Consider the following 25,364-nt stretch of genomic DNA (forward strand, 5'->3'; position numbering starts at 1 on the left):
TGTGCTTATAACCAAATGCCCTCCAGAACAAGAGGTGGTTTAGGCTGGGTGGTACCTTTGATCACTTACAAAAGATCCAGGGTAAGACCTGAGCAATGACACAGTCCTAAAACAGACCCCTATACTGAATCCATAAACAAAATTTAGATATATATGCACTGTCTTTTGGATGCCCGAGAATATTAATTATAACTGATATATAAAATACATTTAATTACAGCTGAGCGTGAATATGGATGAATGGCTGCACACAAAAAGCATTACAGATACTCTCAAGTTAGCACCAGCTTTGTAACACAGAAGTATGACTATCCATAAAGTTAAATCAGATGAAAGAAGCATGTTCTAGACAAACTTAGCTTCTGTTTTCTTCCATCACCTGTGAAGACCTCAGCACACCCCGTTCATCCACTGCCTGCCATTAGGGCAGTAATCAAGTCAGTATGAAAGGTCTTGGGAGAGGACTGCAAACGGCAACTACCTTCAAATGAACAGAAGGCTGAGAAATATCATCATCTCCATGATTCAGCTCCTTCTGTCCAACAGACTCAGAAGGAAGGAGTTCTCCATTCTCTGTCTTTGGCCAATGTGCCCAGCATCCTCCATCCCTGGGCATTCACATGAGGATGCTGTTGGCATATTGCACTGTGACTGCAAGGAGCAGCCCAAGCACCGTGTTCAACAGATACAGACCTCCTAAGAAACTGAGGGCAACTCTGAATACATTTCCCACCCTAACAAAGTTTATATAATGTAAGAGGGATTTATTTGCTTTGCTTTTAAGGAGCAGGAGTATCTTAATTTGTGGCCATTTGTGTCTTTTAAACATTAACTATGTGCATACCTTAAAAACCTCATAGCATCATACGTAGCACTGTTATCTTTAGGGGATACGTGTATTTTGCAGACATTCTAATGAACAACCTTCCCTCTGCACAAGAATCTCCGCATTCCTTATGGACAGAGTACAATTGTTCCTCAGCTCTACGGCTGTATTCCACCGTAAGAGCAAAACAAACAATCTAATAGGACTCGCTTGGCTGCACCACCGCTGCTTGTAAGATATGCAGTGCATTACTAGCACAGAACCAGGCAGCTGGGCAATGTGTGGGATCCCAGCCAGGCCACAAAGACAAGGGCAGCACAGCATACGTGTGTCATGGAACATAACCACTGCGTCACACAGCGTTGCTCAATAAGCAGCACCTCACACACGTCTGCACACTCACATACCCTTAACCTTATGTTCAAAAACACAAAGAGCCTCACGGCAGCTCGTGCCCCACACCACAGCACTTGGTGAGGCTCCCCTGCTCATTCCGGGGCTCAGGGGAGCCACATCTGCTTAGACATCAATGCTCAAGAGCTGCACTTAGTTGGCATAACTGTCATTCGGCAGACGTTAATACAATAATAAGACGATGTTTGCTCAGAGTACGCACAGAATTTGCCTTATCCGTTCCATCGCGGGACATCAGCGCCCGGCCCGGTCCGACGGCCGGCAGAGGGCAGCGGCGGGCAGCGCAGCTACGAGATCCCCATCGCGCCCCGACGGCAGCAGGACTGCGGCTTTTAAAAGCCGAACTGCTTTTAAACATCTATTTTCAGGCTTCTGGTGAGAGGACAACTCCTGCCATCGCCAGACCCGCGTAAGGCACTAAGTACGAGTTTAGGAGCGTCAGCATCAGCTAGGAAAGCATCACCCCCCCCCCCGCCCAGGGGCTGCAGAACGCTCTTTGCACAGCAGGATGCCCACAGCACGCTGCCATCGGGGTAAGCTCACAGGGGATCTAAGAGTGACCGTCGTGGTCAGATGGTGCAGTCCAGCATCTGCTTGGAAACCAGAAAACCACATTTTTCTGGGTACGGATGCATATGCAAGTGTGGTAACAAATAACCAAGGGAGAACAGGGTGGGTCTAAAAGGCGAGTCAGCCCGTAGGCAGAGAACTGGAACCACACTAACAAATGGAAGGACTTCCCCTTGAAAGCCACTGAATCATTGGGCCTCACTCCTAGGTGTCAGTCAACAACAGTATTTTCACCAAGAAAGCTCTTACAATGCATTATATAATGCTCTTTTTGTCTAATATTCCATACCCAATATCCACACAAGGTCAGAACTATCTGTGGTATCCCAACCGTAAGTGCTTTGGAATGCATCCTTCAGAACAAACCCAGACTCCCATGGCATGCAGAGCTACTGGAAGGCCTGGGAGCAGAGCCCAGCCCTCACACCTCCCAGCCTGGTGGAGCTGCTAAGGAACCAGCATTGTCCCACAGCCATAGAGATAAATGCAACTCAAGGAGAACACTGCAGATGCATCTGCTCTCCTACAAGCATTGCAACCCTCCTCCAACCCCCCCAACATCCCAGGCTGCCACACAAGACCCTACAATGTGGCTCTCCCATTACAATCAGATATCAAAACAAGAAAACACACCACTGAAAGCGAGGTGGAGAGCTGTTTACAGCAGCAAAGAATGCTGTTCAAGTGCCAATTATCCTAAACTTGCATGAGAAAAACATTCCGGGGCGAACAAGTTCAGCTCCTCCTTTATATTCACTCCTCAAAACGTGACATTTATTCCCCAAACCTTAAAAGTTTCCCTCTATCATCAAAAGAATCCTCCAGAAGTACGAGAGCTCCACCCTAACGGAGTTGATCTCATGCAGCAGCTGCACTGAAACCCTTGTGAAAGCTCTGCTGAAAAATATCGGAGCTGTTACTCTTCCCATGGCAAATAAGTTAACACACAGAATACCCCGTCCTCCCTCCCATATCCTCCCCTATGAAGATACCCAAACCACAGCAAGGCAGGGGAAGCACACTGCCTTTTTAAATGCTTTAATGGGAGTTCTAATCTCAGAAAAAGAAATAATCATGAAGTGAGAAGCTGTAAAATCCAAGAAGCTGCTGTAGAACATCGGATCTTTCAAAATGTCAAAGAGAAACACAACAAATAGATGCTAAACTAAAAGTGTAAGAAGCAAATGATGAAAGCGTGAGCCCAGCATTAGGAAACACCTCTTGTAAGTTGGGGAAATGCAATCGTTCTGCCAATGAAAAGCAGTCAATTACAATAAATACTGTATGAACGCATCTCATATGCTTTCCATGCCATGCACACACCAAAGCAGAACTGTTGAATTGCTCTCACTTGCATGGGAGGATTACAAACGAGACATACAATATTCTTCTGAAATGCAAGTTATTTTTGCTTTGGAATTGCCACAGTCAGCAGCGATTCCCTGCATGCAGATCACCAGGCAAGGCAGCAGGGAGTCACTGCACTCGTGCTGCAGGCAGTACAGGGAATGCAGGATCGCTGCCTGTTCTGCACATGTATCATCAGATCTACTTTCTATTCTGCATGTTCACAGGGCGTTGTTTCTCCAAGTACTCATTTACTCCAGCATCTAAATGTACAAAACCACACAACAGAAGCTAGCTATTAATTGCTCCTCTCCATCCTATTTCTAACTGTGCTTTGTCATACCTGGGGACTACTCATTTGGTACAGGCAGTTCTCGCAGCCCAAGTTGTGTAAAGCAAACCACTGACCTCAGGTGACTCAGCAGACACCAGAGAGGGGAAATAAACACATCAGCTGTTAGCACAGTACTTACAGTGGTCCAGAAAAATAAGTCCTTATTCATTTTTCTCTGTATGGAACTTCCACTGAGCAGACCCCTAAGCATCACATCAGTTAACTCACGTCCTTCACATTTAATCACACCACAGTCATTCCTCAGACCCTACTGAGAATCTAAAGAGATGGACAGAGATGTAACTTGCCCAGTGTTTCTGAACGCTTGTATTTACGAGCATTTTCCCCATTTCTAAGAGCAGATTGCAGAATTAACTTGATACTTTCCAGAACTCTTTGAGAAATACATGATAAGAGGACACGCAGCAACTGCCACTATTTACTACTGAACAGCTCTTCACAAATATTAACCTACATACACAGAGCCATGTATCCCCAGACCAGTGCTCCCACTGGAACTGATGGAACACTGTGTGGTTCCACACTTCATAACTGGTTTGCCAGACAGAAGCATCTTTTTCACCAACGTATTTCTTTTAATACTATGAAGACAGCATCACAGGAACACTTAAAGATTCATTAGCTGGGAGAAACTGCTGGGAGAGAGTGACTCATCAGTCTGCTGTGCCAGCATTAGCGTTGCTGTGCTCCGTCAGCACCGCTACCCTTCTGTGTTTGCTGGCAGTGGGTCCACATGGAAACGTTGCCAATCGAGGACGTGTGAAACTATGGAAAATTTCTATTACAAATTTATCACCTACTGGTAGAAACGCACTGATTTATCCATAGCGACAATTGTCACTATGCATAGGAGAGGAATAAATGTATGTTTAGTTGAGACACCACTTTAGAAACTACTTTTCCACTCAAAAACCCAGTGGATTTTTGCTCACGTTACCTTTCTTTTTTAGAAAGTTTTATAGGAAGCTACCGAACAGATCTCACAACTTTGGTATGTACCTAAAAGAAGAGAAATAATGTAAGCTAGTCTGAAAAAAAAATGTTTCTGTATGTTGAAACTCCTGTAAACTTCCAATATCTGTCAGCTCACGGAAATCTATCCCCCATCAAACTGCATACTTAAAGAAATATCTACAGCAGTGACTCTGCTTCCACCTCATTTTGAATCAGCACTGAATTAAAGCATCGTGGGAAGCTGAGGTACACACAGAAACACTTGGAAATCTGGAGTTAGGAACATTTGAAAGATCATCCATCAGAATCTCCCTTTAATCCTCATGTGAACATCACTTCCTTTGCCAGTTACTGGCATGACTCGATCCAAGACCCCCTGTCTTGGAATTCTGGAGTCACCCCCACATCTTTCAGCAGCAGCTAAGCACAGACTTAGCTCCAACAAGCTGCTGGTGTCCATGGCAAAGACTATTCCTGAGGGCTCAATGACAAACAGACACTGTGAAGCATGCCAGTACATGGCTGAACAAAGGGAGCCATCCTCCCAAACACCCATTGCTTCATCATTACTGCAGTTAGCAGCAAATGACCAGAACTCCTGGCTGGAGCAATTTACAAAGGCGGAGAATTCAAAACTGACATCCAGGTTCAGGAGCTGAGGGTCTCCCAATTCACCCATCACTGATTTCAGATCTGCCTGCATTACCTGCAGTAGCTGCCTTCTGTCTCTTCTATTTCCCGTGCAGGAGGAAGTGAAGCACTAACTGAGCCCTGGCCCAGCCCCAAAACAGGACACATTCCTCTCACAGGGATTTTAAAACATATGTTCACTGAATACAAGCAGCATAAGAGTTCTGGTCAAGTAGAGGAATCAGGTAAGGAAGTAAGTGCCCACAAGCAGATCATGCCTGGATTCCTTCAAAACAACTGTTGAAGCAACCAAGCTCCTGTACTGAAAAGCAGGTGCCTCGTGTCTTTCTAATTGCTCCTTCCATATCTGCCTCGGTAGCACCGTTTTTGTTAACAGATTACAATCAAATTTCTTCAATTTATTCCCCATTCCTCAAAGTCTGCTAGTGTAAAGAATAACCCTTCTGAGCTACTGCCTTTCATGCAAACCCTCAGGTGGGTTCCAAATATGATTATATGATTACTAGACCCTACACGTTCACTGGTTTCCATCATATCTATCATACTTGCTTCATTTCCTAAGAGAAAGGGCCTGATTCATTAAAAATTATATGCCCCATTTAAGCAGGTTTTCTGCATACTTTACTCGGGAAAAAAAAAAAAAAATGCTGAATGCGGTTTTTTCCCCCACATAAAAGTAAGTCTTTTTGGTGATTTATCAACCTCTCAGAGCTGGAGGAGAAGCAGTACCCCATGGAGCAGAACAGCGCAAAGGGCAGCGCCCATAACAAGGCCACGGTAATGGGCGCTTCCTGCTGCCCATCACGGCTTCAGACAGAACAAGGGCCACGTGTCCCCATTGCTGCCATACTTCAATTGTTGCGTGTTTTGATGCGAGCACAGTGACTCAGCTCGAATAGCCTGGAACAGCAGAATTCACGCTAAGTTTCAGTTCACTTTGCAAAGACTCCAATCCAAGTGTCTGTGGGTCAGACGCAACCCACAGCCCACGGGGGGGATTTCTTTTGCAGAAGCACAGATTTTCCTATTACTGTAATTCATCCGTCTTTATTACTTTAGAGATTTAAGTGATGGTTTGCTGTTAGCCATGCCACAGTTAAGTAGAGGCACTTTTAATAATACCGGCGATGAAATTCACTCCTGGGCACAGAACGCAAACAAGGTTTCCAGCCCACCTGGAAGCCTCCACGTGGAGTTTGCACAGCGAGGCACCTTTGCATAACCTCTGTATTATGACAGATTTCAGAACTGAGAGGAAAAGAAGTATTTTCAGAGCTTACCTCACCAAACTGCTGCTTCATTTTATTTCCTTTTTGGCCTGGGAGGAAGGCTATGGGGTGAGGAAAGGGTGTTGGAGGTATGACACACAAAGGGGCAGATGCCTTTAAGAGAAGGCTGTTCTCTTACCAGCAGATTGCTGTTCTAGAGGTCCTGAAGCTGAGCAGTGAGACTGATATCTCAGCAGATATCCCAGCAACACAACAAGACGTTCCCACTGACCACACGCTGAGCTGCTGCTGGGAGTATGGGAGACATAGAGCTGAGTTTGGGTGAGGGAGTTTGCTCACATGAGTCCTCTTGCTGTGTTCGTCCAACAAGATTCTGCATAATTAATACATCTCAGTGTTCAACTCTAAGATTAGAGATTAAAAAGATTACCAAGCTGAGCAAAACAACCTACCTTTAAGGTGATGTATTTAGTGCAATTGTTGCTCTCAGTACTCCAGCCTCAGAAGACAGATGTTAATATAGGAGAACACTGCTATTCTACACCACTCTTTACCATGAAAACCAACAAAAGCCAATATTTTTACATCCAGTGCAAGGAATGTTTATCCTATGACACGCTTTTACAGCATCTCTATCTTTTATACCATAGAAACCACGACTGAATCAGACAGCTCCATGGATGCTCTTGCAGAAGACAGTTACTTGCTAACCTGTGCTAAGCATGCAGGAATAACAAAGGCCCTGCAGCCTCAGTCTCTGTGGATGTCTGAATCCTACGTGCATTAATTGCTTCTCAATTAGACAGTGCCCAGCAGAAATGCCAATGTCATCCAGTCAGAAGCTCAGTTACTCAGAGCTGTGCCATTTCAGCCATCACGCACCTGATTTTCCAAAGCCATCTATTCTGCAGGCTGGCAAAATCCAAATGGTCACAACGAGATTTTGCCTCAGCAAATGCAAACCTTTCCATCACCTTTAACAACAGTGGAAAAAAAGGACCATTTTCTATGGAATAATAAGATAAATTACGCAGCAATCAAAGAGTTTGATGAAGTAGACAACAAACATTTAAAGCTGGGAACAAACCCTTCCAGCCACCACGAGCTCTCATTTCTGCATTCTAACAGCACACACGGGTGGGGGATTCAAACAGTTCAACTGGATCCCATTTCAGCAGAAACACAGATGAAAGTTTTCATGACGGCTCTCAAGGAATTCCCCACTTTTCTATTTAATATGCTCTTTCAGTGCACATTTTCCACTCGCTTCACTATCCAGACTGCTGTCCCGACCAAAAGAACAGCTGTAACTTTGCACCCACTCTCAGCGCTCACTCCTGTGCTTCCACCTGAGCTGCACTGTTCTGCTGAGCGGCTCAAACTGCAACAGCTCCATGTGCAGACACCGCTCAGCACCTTCCTGATGAGCCACATTTGCTTTCATTCTGTGCCATTCCACACACACAGCTCTGCAGTTCTGTGCTTCGGATTACAGCCTCCAAACATATCAATACGTTCAGATCACCAAACGGGGCCACTTGGACACCCACTGCATCCCCCCTCCCCTGTGCTGAACGTCACATCCATGGCAGCACACGGGGGAAGCGAGATTAAATTGTCAGGAGCATTTAGTGGAAGCAGAGCCTGTGACAGGGCATCAGATCCAGGAAGGTGGGGTAGGAGGAGCTGGGGAGCCCTGCAGATTGGAAGGCCTGATGGAGTTTGGGGGGACGCGCTCGGAATCCATCAAGCCCTGACATTTGAGGGAGCTGCATGTTTTGCTTGGGAACGGCACAGACCCCGGCGAGTTGTATAATGGAATGCGTCTCCCCGATGTAATCAAAGCTGACCTAACAGATTTGTCTTTCTGGCCGTACAACCCACCAGAAATCTTTACTGTAAGGAAATCAGAACCAGATTCCAGTGACAGAGAGAAAAATCACTTCTTAAAAGAAAGCAGTTCCTACCAGTTACAGGCACTGCAATGAAAGCCACCTCGGGAAGCCAGCAGCTCTCCTGCTCGTGGCCCACAAGGAACCCAGGACCTGTCAGCACTGCAGGCCCAGGGCTGACGAGCACAGCACAACACATCTGCAAGAGTCACAGCCCAGAGTGTGCACATGGGCCTGCAGAACCAAAAGCACCCCCTGATGCGGCACCTGAGGGACTCACTGCTGAGCCTTAAGCACCCGCCTCCAGGTGGTGTTTTTCAGTCGAGAATTTGCTCTATCAAATAGTGTTGCCATGCTCATTGTATCTGTTGTAGTTTCCAAATAGGAGGCATTACTTTTGGAGCAACATATATGCAGCCCAAGACAATTCCTCTTTACTCAGCGTGGCCCAGGCAAACCCAAAGGTTGGACACTGTGCAGCAAAAGAAGGCAATGACAGCGCCTTCTACTGGGATACAAGTGCTAAGGAGCAATAGAAGATGGCAAAGAGATAAATCAGTTCACTCCTTCCAACAACCAGTGATAGCTCAAGAAGAGTGCAATCTCTATCTGGAGAGATGCTGCTCCCTCATCTGCTAACCCTTATGTGAGGGTGAGGAGGGGCACATCCTGGCTCCACCCCTTCTGGTCCCTCAGGTGCACTGCTTGCAACTGAGCTCCCTGGGTTAGCTACAGCTTCTCATTTGGTGCTCATTGGTTCAGGCTGTGACCTGGCAATTCCACTGGTCTTCCTAGAGGTCCTTTCTGACCTTAACGATTCCATGATTCAAAGAACACGCAAAAGATTCTTGAAAAATAACAGCAAAGTGAGCAAAAGTGGATGCAGAAATCCAAAGGCATATTGACAAGCAGCACAGGAACCTAAATTAAAAGGCAGCTACTGCCAGGCTCATGGATATGCACAATAAGGCCAGTCAGATTATATTTGTTAAAACATGTTATTCAATTAATTTTTTCCTTCTTTACTCAATAATCTCCTTGATGAATCCATGCTTCTGGTAACTACCCAACCCAGCACCACACTGACATCTGCACGAGCAAAAGCAGTTCTCTCAGTAGTAACGGCAGCTCCCAGGCCCAGAAGGAGCAGCCCCTTCCCACAGCACCCCAGAGCAGCCCTGCTGCTTCCACCCTCCGGCAACCTGCACTCATTTAAAGCAGCAATATGGATGATGATGCACATGTCTATTTCCCCCGGTTGTGTTAGTTACCAACATCCTCCCCGGGTACTAAATACAAACTGGGAACTACCGAGGCCAAATTTGTATTTACAGAGAGTTACATGACTAGTGAAAAATGTTAACGTTTCTAAAAGTGAGGCTTTCCTGTAAGCACCATCAATTTCCTTAAAATGTTTGCTATGAAACCATTATCTCAGAGAAAAGCCAAACACAGGAGTACAGAGACAGAGAGGAGATATTTCTGCATCTATTTGAAGAAATCTCATCCATAAAGAAGCAAATTGCCATGGTAATTATCACCATCTTTCTTGTAATTGTAAGAATAACTGTACGTGGTTCATACATATGGACCCTTCTCATCCCGTTTGCTTTAATTCTCCCTAGAAAGAAATGATCTTTTATGGAGCAGAAGCATTAGATGTGTTCTGGCAAGCAGGAAGCAGCGGCTCACAGAGGTTCTCTGCCACAGAGCCCTGCCTGCAGGCTTACAAGCATTCTGGTTGTGCTCTGAGCAGTGTGACCAGGCACTGAAAGCACTGCAGGTTCCACGAGCATCAACCCAACACTCAGTGGTGAAGCAGAGAACAGTCTGCATGTTTGCTGGGACAGAGTGACAGACAGCCTGCATCAGCCCAGGTAAAATGCCCAGGTAAAAAATGTGCACCTAATTTGTGCTTAAAGAGAGATAATTAAGAACCACAACTGCCTTCAAGAGGTTGCATTGAGCCATACTATCTGCCTGATAAAGGGTTGCAAGGATATGGACAAGTCTTGCTCGCTTTCTAAGACAGAGCCATACATACAGCCGTGCTCATTATTTAAAGGCTACTCTCACACATTATATGCATCTTTCCTGCAGGATGTTCTCTCTACCTAAATTAGATGGGTCCATTTGTATTTGCAAACAGCATTAATCTGGATAAGGATTACCATAGGACATAAGTTGTTAACAACAAATCCACACGTGGTCAATGAAGGACAAAGGGAGACCCAGAGTGCAGAGAGAGGGCTGCCCCACCAAGGAGGGAAGATGTAGGTTGGATGACAGTGTGAAGTTCTTTACTCTGAGAGTGGTGAGGTGCTGGCACAGCTGCCCAGAGAGGCTGTGATGCCCCGTCCATCCCTGGAGGTGTTCAAGGCCAGGTTGGATGGGGCCTTGGGCAGCCTGGGCTGGTATCAATGTGGAGGTTGGTGGCCCTGCATGTGGTGGGGGGTTGGAGCTTCATGATCCTTGAGGTCCCTTCCAACCCAACCATGCTGTGATTCTGCGTGACTGGAAATTAAAGACCGTGAATATAACGGCCTTCTTTTGTTACCTGCGTTGTTTGGTGAGGTTAAGGAGGTGGGCAGGCCATGGATTTGCCAGCCAAAGAACTTCATTTCACTGCTTCCATCATTCTAACACAAACACCACGCAAGGCTCTGCCTGTGCCACAGCTGTACCTGTGCAGCCATTCCTTCTCAGGCCAAAAAACCCCCAAACCCTGGAGCTGACCCATGCTGGCAGTGGGCAGAAGGAACACGCTGTGCTCCTGCAGGCTGCTCAGCCAGGCAGGCTGCTGCTGGGAACGACCGGACACAGCTCTGACACACTGCAGCAGTGGGTAAACACAACTGACTGCTGGAGACGCATCCATTTTTCCCCTCTAAATGCTTCCGAAGCCCTGGCTTCCAATGTTTTAGGGTCCTCGGGGCACACTTCATATATTGTTTTTAAAGCTTATTATAGACCCTGGGGAGGGAAACTTAGATCCAATACAGTTTGACAGGTAAAGGGCATTCTGAAGACTCCGTAAGCATACCTGCTACAGGGGGAATGTGCTCACGGTGCAGAAAACCCTTTCCATGCCATGCAGAAGGACGCCTCGAATGCAAGCCTTTTACAAGCATTTCTTCCCACCGACAAGGAAAATGATACATAAAATGAGCGAAGTGATGAGCATTTCTTTACTCCTTCTGTTCCTCACTGTCACCTCGGTGCCACGCAGGCCAGCTGTGGAAACCACAAACCTCAAAGCAACCCTGCAACATCCTCTTCAGATCTGAAATAAATCCTTTTGTGTTTTAAAAAGCCACACGAGATCAGCACAGCTCACTGCAGCCCCAGGAAAGCCCAGAGAAGCACCAAACATTTCTAAGAGCCCTCCTTGTTCAGCTCTGCAGCCAAAATGAAAGCTCACAGCCCCACGTGCAAAATTAACAGTCCTCAACAAAATTCACTGCTGCTCTCTCCAGGACAAGGGTTTTTGGGCCAGCAAACTCCTGCAGCTGCTGCAGGAAGGAAAACGTGCTACAAAGCAGTGCATCTCTTTTAGCCAAGTGAGAGAGTTAGAGCTATAGCCTCGAGTACTTTGTAATTTCTACTTCTGCGATGCTGCCTGACAGCCCCACAGCCTTCTGCTCGCTCTCTGCAGTGCCTGTGCATATGCTCCAATTTTTTCCCCCATGTATTTGATAGCAAGCATTCTCTAACAGCAGAAGTCAGGATTTACCAAGAAGGGGAAATTCATTACAGGAGAAGATGATGGAAATAATTCTGAGGTGTGATCTCTGCTGTACACCATATCTATATCCTAATTATACATATATATATATATATATATATATATATATATGTATGTATCTCTATCTATATCCTGAGCCCTTCTGGCCCTCCTCTCCCAGCCCAGCCCAGCACTGCAGGAAGAGCTGAGAGAAACTGCTTTCACTTCTGCTGCCAGCCCAACAGGTCATATCAGCACTGAAGCAAAACCAGCTGGGCTACCCAAGGACCTACAGCGGGTGCTGAGAAGCATTGTGTGCTGCTCCAGGTTACTTGTCTCTACAGAAGTGATGTTTTGCACAGCTTTAACCCAGGAATAAAAAGGCCTTGGGGATACCTGATGGATTATTCCCACGCTGCTGTCTGCTAGGAATCTACCTCCGTTCCTTCAGAGCAAGCACATCTTCAGGCAACATGGGGAGATGTCACACGGTAAACATCAGTACAGACACTCCCTCAAAATCCAAAATTAAGCTATTGACATTGCACTGTTCAAGGAACTGGATGGCTACTAACCACAATTTAACTAAGATCAAGTGTAAAATCTGTTTAATAATACCCGATACCTCCTCTATCTGGGAGATGATATCCCACATTTGCAGGGCATTGACTCAATAATCTAATAGGTCTTTTCCAGCTCTGACTTCTATTAGCCTATGAGTTATAACAAAAGGACCATTAGGCAAACCATAATTGTGGAAACAGCCTTTGACACACGAGACTAACTGCTGCTGTGGCACGGGGGAAGACAACGAAATTAAAACATGGACCGACAATTGAAAGTAAAGCCTTGCCTTTATCCAAGTGTTACCTCCCTTGATTAAAATCAGGAAAAGCCCTCAGTAAAGCACAGAGAAGGCACCATACTGTAGCTGTCCAAACACATGCATTTAAGAACTCTGCTTTGCAAGGGGGTTGTGATTAGCAGTGGTTAGCCCCACCTGCATTAGTTCTCAATAAAATCAGATCCCAGGAAACACCTGGATCCGAGCAAAGACTCTGATGGCTGAACAGAATCCATGGGGAAAAACACAGCCCTGGAGGTAGAGCCCATTGGGTTAAGGACAAACACATCTCCAGCACCTGCTTATGGCAGCTTCCGTCCCCCCCTGGCTGCAGTGTGCTGCTGTAGGGCCAGCCCAGCCCCAATGAGCTGCCAGAGGGGTAGAGAGCAGCAGCACCGACTGCAGCCCAAACACAACCACCACGTGCCAGCAGGTTGCTCCATTGCACAGAGCAGGACCTGATGCACACAGGAGAAGCCCTTGCTTGGCTGTTCCATTCCCCTCCACTTCCAATCCCCTTTCCAATTTTCCTATGATTCCTGCAGTAGATGGCCAAGGAGGAGCTGCTGGTACCCAGCAGGATTCCACATCCAAACACATCCATCACCTCCTGCATTCCCATGTGCTGCTCTCGCGATTCCATCTACAACGGCAATTGAATCTGACAGCACTGTTGCTCCTACAGCAGGAAGAACCAACAGTCCCTATCCCAATTCCACATCTCCCTACTGCCTCCAATACCAACTAATTGCATGCCACTGCCTCACATGTCTTTGTGGTTCTGCTATAATACAGCCCTGAAATAAAGCTACTGCAGAAAAGACGTATTTCTCATTCACAGCCATGTTGCTCGCTTGCAAACGATTATGGAAGTAATGCGAGCACATGAAATTGATTTGTTGTTGTTGGAAGTGAGGTAAAACATTTAGTTCCTGGAGTTCCATAAGCTCCATTTGAAATTACCACAAAAACGGGACGTGTAAAGGAGCAGAGACATCAGTATAGGACTCAAAATTAATTTGCAATAGACATAGCCGTGCTTTCTGATCCCCGCTTACACCCTCAGCTGTGCAGTCAATTACCCTTGCCAAAAATGTCATAAATATGTGGGTTGTGGTTCCTATTTCTCAGGATCCTCTGCCTACAAGGATGATGTTAGGATGCTGTGCTCGCCAGTACCGCTGTGTGCCTGCATGCTGCAAAGCAAAGGAAAGCAAAGCACACGGGGTGGTGCTGGAGAGCGGTGAGCAGGTGTGGGGATCGCATCCCCATCACTGGGTGTGCTGTGCAGGGACTGTCCCATTTCACATTGACTCACACAGATGTGGAAGCAAAGGCCCGGGCCTTGCGTTAACAACACACCTAATTGTGGGTGTAGGGAAGTGCCGTGATTTGAAAACGATGGTCTCAAATCCAGAGTAACAACAGCAGGTACAAAACCCCATAGAACACGTTCAGAGGAGCACTGCTCCCTGCCCACAAAGCCAGCGCTCAGCCCAGAGGGGGGCACAAAGCAGCCAGGCTGGGCCAAATGGCAGCGCCCTGCAGGCAGCACCGCGGAGCAGAGCACCGTGAAGCAGAGCGGCCGTGACACCGCTGCCCGCGGGGCCGCTCACCTGCCCTGCACCTGCGGGGCCACGGCTGTCACCCCCTGACAGCACAGAGCGGAGACAAAGGGGGAAATATCTGGGACAAAAAATGTCAGCCCTGGCAGACTCGGAATAGGCTGCAGGAGAATAACATTTAGAAGGGATCCTAAAGAATTAACCACGGCAGCATTAAAACTGAGCTATCACTGCGCTACAGGCGCTGAGCTACTGTGGAAGTTCAGCAAACCTCCCTTGCATCCACCCAGGAGATGCTGTACAGCAAAGGAATCGAGTTTGCATCTTCCCTTTCAAAATGCTGCTGAAGGTACAGCATTGCAGAGCTATGCAGTGCCTGCTGCATGCACACAGCCTGCACAGCACTGCGGCTCAGCCGAGGGACCAACACATCCATGTTTTGTTTGATAAATGTCACAGCTGCTCCCTGCCTCCCAGCTCCACGCCAAGCACAGCACAGCTGTAGTTGGGATCCCAGCTCTGACCCAAGAGGTGCACTCGGACCTCCCCAATGGTGCACCAGCACGGCCCAAAGGCAGAACATGCTGACGGGCCTCTTGGTGCTCGTGAAGGACCAACCAACTAAACTAAGAAAAATTAGCTAACATGATTTGGAGTTTTTTTTTTAACAGACCCACATGACACCAGTGAGACACACTGCAAGCACAAGGCAGCACCTCGGCCAGCACTGCAAACAGAGCTGCTCTGTGGAAGCTGTTCCCTCCCCAGATGTGCAGCGCTGCAGTCTGGGGCATCAGCACAGCACGCACCCATCAGCCTGCAGAGAAGGGCTGCAGTGCTTTGCCCCACAGCACAGCTGCACCCAAAGGCGATGGGAGCATCCCAGCATCGCTCCTGCTGAACAGGGGGACACTGCCCTGATGTTCCGAGAGCCACTTCATCCTCAGAGAGGGGGCAGAGGGGCACAATGCTTAGTGCCCAAACCACCCGACTGGCTCTCTGTGTCCTTTCAGCATGGAGAAGGGCCCATGTCTACCAACACAAGTGGCTTTCAGAACACTACACGTATACAGATGCTGATGAAACCCAGAAATAACCCAAGCACGAGGCCTACCCAACTACTGTGCCGTTTACATTTGTTTTAACGTCAGCCGCTGCAGAGTTTGGCACATTCACTGTCCTGCAGAAAACACAGCACTGAAGTCAGGCACTGAAGTGAGCACCGCCGCCTTGCTGCCGCTGTAGCCGACCCAAGGTATTTACAGCACAACCACACGAAGCCCCAGCCCTGCAGAAATCCCTGCCTTCCCATTTCACAGCTCTGTACGCCAGATGTATCCCTTTTGAAAGGGAACACAAATCACCTGTTTCATCAGAACGAGCTCTTCTGGGTAGAGTTGCCTCCCATTAAAATACAATAATCACATTATTTGCCCAGGCGCCCACTTTGAAACCGAAACCCAAAGCTGTGCTGCCCAGCACAACCCCAGCCTGGGGGGGGGGGGGGGGGGGCATTTACCACTGCAGCTGGGGAGGGGGAGGCAGGAGGAGATCAGAAGAACAGAGAAAGAGCACACCGTATAGAAAATGTCAAACATGTCAAAACATTCATGAATACCAACATCTCCCTCTGCACCACAGCCAGCCATAAAGGTTACTTAGGGCTAACGTTTCAGCAAATGCAGATTATGCAGCAGTGGGTTCACTAATACAGCAGAAATCACCTCCAGGTGCATCCGAGGTGCGCGACGCAAGCAGCCAGAGTGGGCACTTCTGCTACCAAAGAGAAGTCAGGGGGCTAAAATCACATGGAGCAGCTCCCCAGCTCTGACTTCCCCAGACATAAATTCCTGCTGGCTGTTCCCTCCGCCTGTGACATATGCGATGAGGATAATTAGGTAAAGGGCTAAAAAAGCAAGTGTTGCTGATTGCATTCCAAAACTAATAAAGCTCCTGCGAGGGTGTCACGCCTGCTGTAATTCATCTTTCCCATACGGCGTTCAGGAAAGGCAGCCCCGGAATGTCGTGACACTGCCTCGGCCCTGAGCTGTACCCTTGGATCCCATCACAGCCACAGCCGTGCGGTTCTGTGGGCTGCAGAGCCCCGCACACATGAGACATGAATTGCACCAACTGGGCTGCAGAGAAATGCAGCTTCCTTCAAATGTCAGGAGACGACTACAATGCATTGAGCGAGCCAGCACCTGACCTGAGCTCACCCTGGTTTGTTTGTCACATTGCAAACTCCAACGTGTTTTGGGGGATCACACACCAGTTCCATCCTCTCACCTCTCCAAACCACGGGGAGATATGTGCCCAGCACTGGGCTGGCCCATGATATAACCGGGTGGAAAGAGGAACATGGTTTTATCTAACTGCAGCAAACTGGCTCAGTTCCGATGCATCAGACACTGAAGGAATGACTCCTAAAGCAAAGAAGTCAGGTAACAAACTGATAACAAACCAGAAAGAAAGGAAACCCCGAGGGAACGAAGCACAACGGCTTTGTCTGCCTTCTCACGCAGGCCAAGCACAAAAGGCAGCCCCAAATGTCGGTGTGCGGCTGAAACAATTAACACCGTTACTAATAGGGGATACCGCACATCTGAAAGTAACGCCCTCCGATCAGCCCGGGGCTCGGCCGAGCAGGGGCTGTGCCGTTCTGTGCCGGCCCCCCACAGCACGGCACGGAATGCCGTCGTGCGTGGCTGAGGTCGAAGGATGGACGGCTCTCCCTGCCCCGGGGCGCTCCGAGAGGCAGAAAAGTTCTTTCAAATACACGGCCAAAAGAAAGTAAGCATCGAGTGAAAGCAGCCCGAGGCCCAACAGGAAGCTAAACCGAGTGGCATCTGGGGGTAAGGGTTAAAGTCTCCACGCCGTCGGCAATACCAAGCAGCAGACCCCGGGCAGCACGCAGCACCCGCACCCAGGCCGATACCCGCACTCGTTGCTTTCGGCGCTTACCGGGAATCCGTTCCTCCTCGTCTATCCGAGCCGTAAAACGTCCGCACCCGACAAACCCGACGGCTCCGTTCCAGCCTTTGCGTCGGCGCTGAGCGGCGCGGGCGGCCCCGGAGCGACACGGGATGATGGGGGGAGAGACAAGGGCAACCCCAGCAGCGGGGTCCGGCCGCGGGCGGAGCAGACCCGGAGGGGCACGGAGTTCGCTCTGCCGGAGGAGCGGCCGCGGCTAGAACCGCTCTGAGCCCGCCCGGGCTCTGCCCCGCGTATTGAACCCCACCTGGCTCAGCACCTGGGGCCGCCCCGCACCTGTACCCGCACCGCCCGCCCGGCCCCGGCCCCTAACCCGGCCCCCGAGTGTTTCCTCGCTCCCAGAGGGGGCTGCGGTCGATACCGATCTCTCCCAGCGCTCCCTTCCCGCTCTCCCCGCCGTCTCCTTCCCGAGCGTCTGTGTCCCCGCAGTGCCCCGGTCCTTCGAAGAAGGAGGAATCGGCCCGGAGTGTTCCAAAATAGGCTTCGAAATAGCCCCGCCGGTGCTAACGGCCGTGGTCCCCGTAAACCCACCGCCCCGACGGGACAACGCTTACGGCTCGGGCCCACGGAGCTGCCGCCGAGCTGCCTCTCCCCGACGGCGCGGCCGCCCCCGCTCCACCGCAGCGCCCGAGGGCTACAGAAGCGGGGGGGACAGGGGCAGCTCCGTGCTGAGGGCACATTGAGGGCCGGCTCTGCCCTCCGGCTGCCTCTTACCGGGGCTGTTCGGGGTCGGGCACGCGGCCGCGGGGAGCATCGCAAAGAGTCGGTGAGAGCACATGGCGGAGCAGCGCTGCGCTGCGCCGGGGATTTCGTTTGTTCCCGATGCAGGAGGCGGAAGTTCCCCAAATTCCCCAACTTCCCCCTCCAGCTCCGATCCAGGAACGGACCGCTGCTCCCTGCCCGCGTGTAGCGGCTCCCGGCTCCACTCCGGGCTGAAGCCGACGGAGGGGGTGGGCACGGCCGCTATCGCTGCCTCCCTCTGCAGTCCCCGAACTGACCGGGAAGTTCCTTCCTAAGCGCGACGCTGACCGCAATTGATTCCCACAAAGCCGCGTTGTGGTTCGCCTTCCCCGGGATCCGCGGGCAATGCGGTGCGGAACCGAAGCGAACCCCTCCGGGCCGCCCCGTCCCGAGAGCCGCTCCCCAAAGGGACCGCAACGAAAAGCGGCCGAAGGACCCAAACGTCGCCGAACGAGGCTAAAAAGCGACGGAAGGACCAACCTCTCCGTGCGGGGCTTTTCCTCCTCTTGGGGAGCCGCTGCGTTGCGCCGCGCGTTACTGAAACGAAACCGCCCCATCCATTCTGCTGTGCAGTTTATTACTACACTGTCAGTCTATTGTCCTTTATTTGCAATGGGTGCCGGAGCTGCCGCTTCTCGCTTGGACAGAAAGAAGACGAGATTCTGTTCGTTTACACGTTTTATTGTTGTAAACATTAAAATTGTCTTTCTCAAAGAAAGAGTTATAGGGGGAAAATGAAACAAACCCGCGTTTCTAACTGTCGTACACCATAGAAAAAAAGGCAGTGATCTGTATTGTGTGCCGGACTGGAAATATACAAAGAAAAAAATACTACAGTCTATGGCAATAGTAAAAATCTTAATCCAACAGAAAGGAATATATTAACCGACCGGTTTTAGACAGTAAAAAAAAGAAAAGAACCAACCAAACAGAACCAAAATTCAAAGTGCTCAGTAATTTCCAGGGAGCGATGTATATTAATTATAAGCGCTCTGGAAACGGCCAGAAGCTGCTGCATGCAAAGTTCGTTTCGCTTTAGACGACAAAATAATCAAGATATAAACTTCTTTTCTTTTTAATCGACATCAACAGTACATACAACACCTACAAACAAGGGATGTGGACGGTGCTTACAAACACTATGTGTCCCTCTGCGAGGAGCTCGGGGTCGGGAATGCTTTTTGTGCCCACCTATTTTACAACTGAGAAAACGTTTGAAGCTCAGAGAACTACCGGTCCTTATAAAAGCTAACAGACTACATAGTGTCTGAAATACTATTTATAGAATATAGACATTACTGAATAGCAAGTGCCTATAACATTGCCGCCTTGGGATCGTCACGCTTCCCTCGCACGGAGCGATTCGCTTTTCCTTCTCCTTTTTAATGCGTTTTCCCCCCCCCAGACACGTTGAGCTTTTATTTCTGAATTCTTTAGGATTGGTTCCCATATAGATTGGTAACTAGGCACGGGTTCATTTGTAGAAAAGCCAAACCGCGTCTGATAACTGTACAAGCCTTTCCCTTCCTTCCTGGCATGCCACCCACGGAACATTTAGGATCTGTGTATATTACAGCTTTCTTTTACAGCAGAAAACTTTAAGTCTTTAGGAGGCGATGCCCGCGGGTCCCTCAGTGCGTGGGCTGCCCCTCTCGCTCTGAGCCGCGCGCCCGGCGTCGCCAGATCGCTTCGTCTGTTTAACCAGAAGTCCTCAATAATAAACTCATCTATAAGCCGAGAATAAAAAGTTTATACCATGGGATTCGTGAAGTCCGAGAGCCGCATCCATGGTGCCCCAGAGCCAAACGCCCCGTCGCGCTCCGCCCGCAGGAGGCTCAGCGCTGGCTGGGAGGGGGCCATGCTGCCCCACGCGCTGCCCCGTGCCCAGGTGAAGTCCCCTTCCGACGGGCGAAGGTTCCTCGAGTTCAGCGTCAGTGCACGGGAAGAGTCTTAGAAAGGTAAAGTGTCCAGGAAGAGTTTGTCAATTATTGCTGGCGGTGGCACCAAATCCTCCAGTTTCAGGTAGAAAATGCGCTGCAGCCCCTGTGTGCAAAGCGTGCGGAGTTCGGGGAGCTTCCCCAAGAGTTTGGACAAATAGTTGGGGCGATTCAGGCCCCCGTTGTTGAAAGTCACATGGTCCTTGAGACAATTCACTATCTTGTTCTGCAGCTCTTCCACCCGCTTGGGTTCTTTGAGCCCGTGCCTCTCTGCAAAACACACGGGAAGGCGCGGGATGTTACGGGGTGACACTGCGGGATGGCAGCGGGGGGCAGGAGATGGGTGGGTGGGGGGCACTGACCTGTCACCATGGCCAGGGCGGCAATGCAGGAGAACGCCGAGATGTCGATGTTCATGTTCTGCAAGTTGGAGGAAAACTCAACGATGGAATCGATCCATTCCCCAAAGCCGCGGACGCACTGCAGTCGGTGCAGGACAACCCCATTGCAGAAGATGAGCTTCCCCTCCACGGGGTTGGACCTGCGGGGAGCACGACAGCAACAGCATGAGCGTGTGAGAAAGGAAAGTTAGATGAGAAAAGGAAAATGACAAGGAGAGATAAAGAGAGAGGACAGAAAAGGGGAGAAAGTGAGAAAAAAAACATGAAAGACAAAGAGAAATAGAAAGGAGGAAAGGGAAAGGAGGAAAGAGAAAGGAGGAAAGAGAAAGGGAAAGGAGGAAAGAGAAAGGGAAAGGAGGAAAGAGAAAGGGAAAGGAGGAAAGAGAAAGGGAAAGGAGGAAAGAGAAAGGGAAAGGAGGAAAGAGAAAGGGAAAGGAGGAAAGAGAAAGGGAAAGGAGGAAAGAGAAAGGGAAAGGAGGAAAGAGAAAGGGAAAGGAGGAAAGAGAAAGGGAAAGGAGGAAAGAGAAAGGGAAAGGAGGAAAGAGAAAGGGAAAGGAGGAAAGAGAAAGGGAAAGGAGGAAAGAGAAAGGGAAAGGAGGAAAGAGAAAGGGAAAGGAGGAAAGAGAAAGGGAAAGGAGGAAAGGGAAAGGGAAAGGAGGAAAGAGAAAGGGAAAGGAGGAAAGGGAAAGGGAAAGGAGGAAAGGGAAAGGGAAAGGAGGAAAGGGAAAGGAGGAAAGAGAAAGGGAAAGGAGGAAAGAGAAAGGGAAAGGAGGAAAGAGAAAGGGAAAGGAGGAAAGAGAAAGGGAAAGGAGGAAAGAGAAAGGGAAAGGAGGAAAGAGAAAGGGAAAGGAGGAAAGAGAAAGGGAAAGGAGGAAAGAGAAAGGGAAAGGAGGAAAGAGAAAGGGAAAGGAGGAAAGAGAAAGGGAAAGGAGGAAAGAGAAAGGGAAAGGAGGAAAGAGAAAGGGAAAGGAGGAAAGAGAAAGGGAAAGGAGGAAAGAGAAAGGGAAAGGAGGAAAGAGAAAGGGAAAGGAGGAAAGAGAAAGGGAAAGGAGGAAAGAGAAAGGGAAAGGAGGAAAGAGAAAGGGAAAGGAGGAAAGAGAAAGGGAAAGGAGGAAAGAGAAAGGGAAAGGAGGAAAGAGAAAGGAAAAGGAGGAAAGAGAAAGGGAAAGGAGAAAAGAGAAAGGGAAAGGAGAAAAGAGAAAGGGAAAGGAAAAGGGAAAGAAAGAGGAGGTAAGGGGAGAAAAGCTAAACAACTAATTAGTCGAGGAGCAATAAATGAAGGATTTAAGAGGCACCTAATTACCATGGAGTTAATAAAGCACAGCTTCATTAACCGGCCCCGAAAGGCTCGGCTTCCCCCCGCCCGCATCCTGGCTGGCGGCCCCTCACCTGTACGCCAGGCGCAGCACGAAGAGCTCGAGGAAGGCGGACTCGAAGAGCAGATCCTGGTCGGTTTTGGGCAGGTCGGTGAAGCCGGGGATCTTCTCCGCCCAGCCGCGGATGATCTCCATGGAGCCGGTGAGCAGGTCGTAGAACTGCTGGATGTGCTGAGTGTCGTCCCCGCTCATCTGGTAGTCGGGGTTAGCCTGGAACTGGAAATTCATTTTCAAAAGCACTTAATGAGGTTCTCCGAAGTATATAACCCGTGAAATTGCTAACCCCGTTTCTAAGAGGGGAGCCGGGTTTTTCTAACAATTAAATCTCTCTCTGACCACTAAGGAAATTAGATGTTCCGGGGCAATTAATTCCATTAGGAACGGCAGGACGAGGTCGCCGTTTGCGCTATGCAAATCGCCGTTTCCGCGCAGCTCGGCCCCGCGGGGATGAGAGCACAGCCCGCGGGTACAGCGGCACAGCCGGAGCCGGGGCAGCCCGGAACGCGGCCGGGGAGCGTCCGCCCGCCCGCAGCAACGCGATGGGGCTGAGCCGCTCCGGGCTGCGGGCGGCCGCTGCGTGCCGGGCGCGGAGGGTGCGGCAAAGTCCCAACGCGAGCTCGGTCCAGCTTACCCTGGAATAGTCCAGGCTGGTCATAGCCGGGTTGGAGTCGACATGGGCTCTCACCAGCGCACTGATCAGACTCACCGGGGGAGAGGGGGGAGAGGGCTCCTGGGGGCTCTTCGGTTTGGATGGCAAACGACCCCTCCGGCCTTTGAGGCTGTCTGTGCGAACCACTGCAAGAGAAGCGCGGCTCAGCCGCCCCCACGGGGCTCGGTTCGGTGCGGCCCGGCCCGGCGCCGAGCCCCTCACTCACCCTCCTTCACCATGCCGACGGCCAGGCACTTCTGGAAGCGGCAGTACTGGCAGCGGTTCCGGCGGCGTTTGTCCACCGGGCAGTTCTTGTTGGCCAGGCACACGTACTTGGCGTTCTTCTGCACCGTGCGCTGCGGGACGGGACGGGGAGATCGCGGTGTCAGCGGGGGGGTCCGCAGGAGCCGCCATCCCCGCTCCCCACCGCCGCTTTTCTCCCCTATTCCTTTCCTTCTCCCATTTCCTTTTTCTTTCGACTCTTCTTTTTTTTCCCCCATTTTTTTTCCTCCTTTTTTTTTTTTTTTTCCTTTTTCTATTTTTCTCTCTTTCCCTCCCCCTTTTTTTCCCCTCTACCTCCCCCCCCACACACACACTTCTCCTTTTTTTTCCCAGGGCATTTAACAGCAGAATATTGACAGCGTTCACATCTGAGCTAACCCCACAGCGCTTTATATGCCGAGAGAAGGGACGGAGGCGCTCAGCAAATACACATCCGTGGGCACTCATACTATTCACATCCCTTGGAGACCTCCTCCATTCCAAACGATCCGATTATTCAATCAGGACGCCGAAATAAAGAGATCCTTTCGCTCCGCCGCGGGGAATTCTGCTCCGCTCTGCCCCGACTCCCCTCCCTCTCGCCCCCCTCATACCCCCCCAACCCCGCTCACCTTGAAGAAGCCCTTGCAGCCCTCGCAGGTGCGCACGCCGTAGTGCTGGCAGGCAGCGTTGTCCCCGCAGACGGCGCACAGCCCCTCGTTGGACGGGGACCCCCGCGAGGGCGGCGAGGGCACCTGGCTGTCCAGCAGCTGCGGAGCGTGGCCCAGCGGCAGCCCGGGGAAGGCCATGGCCGGCTGCTTGCGGATGGGGCTGGGCACGGCGAAGGGCTGCCCGTCCACGCCGTGGTGGGGACCGGCCGGCTCCGCGTTCATGGGCACGTGGAGGGGCCCGTCGAAGCGCATCTGACAGCTGGAGACGGGAGTGCCCGGGGGGGATTGCTTGAAGGAAAAGAGCGAGAGGCGGGAGACGGGAGCTTTGCGCTGCTCGATCATGTGCGTGGTGGCCACGTAGTTGGGGTGGAAGTTGTGCAGGGAGCCGGCGTCGTCCCACACGGGGCCGTGCTGCACCTGGAAGCCGGGAGTGGAAGGGGTCGGGGGCGACGAGGGCTTGTAGTAGACGGAGCCCGAATGGGCCATCACGTCGTCCGGCTGGGGGGGGAGGTGGCCGTGCTGCTGGTAGCCGTGCATCTGAATGTCTTCCACCTTAATGGAGGACTGCTGTCCGGACAGGGGCATTTGGTACAAGCAAGGAGGCTTCACGTCGTAGCTGCTGTTGTAGTTGTCCATAAAGGTACTGAAACTGGGGAGAGAAGTGGTGGCAGTGATTTCGGTGTTGGTGAGGTCCATGCTAAACTTGACAAACTCCGGAGTTAAGAAATCGGAGCTGTATTCTCCTGAAGAGTGGTAACTGTAGCTCTGGGAGGCCGGGCTGGCTCCTTGAGGCGAGGACCCATACTGAGCCTGAACACAGGGCATGGCTGGAAACGAAACGGGGACACACACTCAGCCCGGGCGGCTCCGCCGGCCCCGCGCCGCTCCCCCGCCCCGCTCCCAGCGCCGGCAACGCCCGGGACGGCGCGGGGGGCTGCGGGACCCCCAGCCCGGCTGCGGGATCCCGGCCCCGCACCGCGACCCCCGCCCCGCGACCGCCGCTCGGGCTCGCGGAGCTCACAAACCTTCAGGCGAGTCGGAGACGTTTTCGAAGGAACTAAAGGCGGACAGCGTCGGGACGCGGCGGGGAGCGAAGTTTCCGCGGTGTCAGCGCTCGGAGGGGGACTCCAGCCTGCCCGGTGCGCCCGCTGCAACACACGTTCGGTCACCGAACGAGAGAAGCGCCGACCCCCCCGTCTCCCCGCCCGGCCCCGGCTGCGGGAACGGCTCCGGCGGCTGCGGGCGTCGCGCGTGGGCGCGGCGGGGCCGGGGGCCGGGGGGGAAACTCCGCTCCGCTCGGCGCACGCGGGCGGCTCTGCCCTCGCTTTTCTGGCAGAGGGAACCGCTTCGGTTTTTCCTCCCCGCCGCTCACGTCAGAGCCGCCCCGCCGGGAGAGGCGACGAGCGGGGGCGGCTGCACCTCCCCGAGGTCCCGGCACCGCGGTGACATTTGGAGCCCGGCCCGAGGGGGCTCGGCCGACGGCGAGCTGGGATTCATTCGAAGAGGACAAAAAGTGCAGCCTCAAACTGGGCGAGCAGCCCCCGGCCCGAGCCCGGCCGAGACCCCGAGACCGGGACCCCGGGACTCCAAGAACGGCTCCGTCGCCGCCGCCCCGCGCGTCCCCCCGACGGCGGCCGCGCCCCACGCGCGGAACCCGCGGGCAGCACCGGGTGTGCGGGACTCACCGGAGAGCGGAGAGCGGAGCGGTCATCCAAGTGGCGGTGGGCGGTGGGCGCGGGGCCGGCACGGCTCGGCACGGCTCGGCACGGCCGGGCACGGCGGAACTCCGCGCTGGAGCGGCGGCGGCAGCGCAGCGCCGTGCGAGCGGAGCGCTCGGAGTGCCCTGCCCGCAATGTGCCTTTGTTTATGTGCGCTCCGCGTTCCCAACCAACGTGCACCTAAAGGCTTCGAGCGTCACCGCGCGTCAGCGCCGCCCGCCCAATCAGCCCGCCGGGGCCGGCCG

General features: G+C 51.5%; 1 protein-coding gene across 2 annotated transcripts; it reads right to left on the reverse strand.

The window, feature by feature from the left end:
* Positions 1–18,771: 18,771 nt before the first annotated feature.
* Positions 18,772–25,317, reverse strand: NR4A2 (nuclear receptor subfamily 4 group A member 2). Of its 2 annotated transcripts, none has more exons than XM_032445893.2 (8): positions 25,087–25,317; positions 24,427–24,549; positions 23,363–24,228; positions 22,696–22,825; positions 22,452–22,615; positions 21,834–22,036; positions 20,406–20,584; positions 18,772–20,313 (listed from the first exon to the last, which is right to left on the reverse strand). In XM_032445893.2, exons 3-8 carry the CDS (start codon positions 24,224–24,226, stop codon positions 20,057–20,059), a joined length of 1,797 nt encoding a protein of 598 aa, XP_032301784.1. In that variant the 5' UTR covers positions 24,227–24,228; positions 24,427–24,549; positions 25,087–25,317; the 3' UTR covers positions 18,772–20,056. The 2 variants fall into 2 exon arrangements, with proteins under 2 accessions (XP_032301784.1, XP_085408290.1); XM_085552164.1 differs by having other exon boundaries at positions 22,527–22,615; positions 25,087–25,286.
* Positions 25,318–25,364: the final 47 nt, after the last annotated feature.

The sequence above is a fragment of the Coturnix japonica genome, chromosome 7 (assembly GCF_054131305.1).
Source record: "Coturnix japonica strain WE chromosome 7, WE-NBRP24, whole genome shotgun sequence".
Lineage (NCBI taxonomy): Eukaryota > Metazoa > Chordata > Aves > Galliformes > Phasianidae > Coturnix > Coturnix japonica.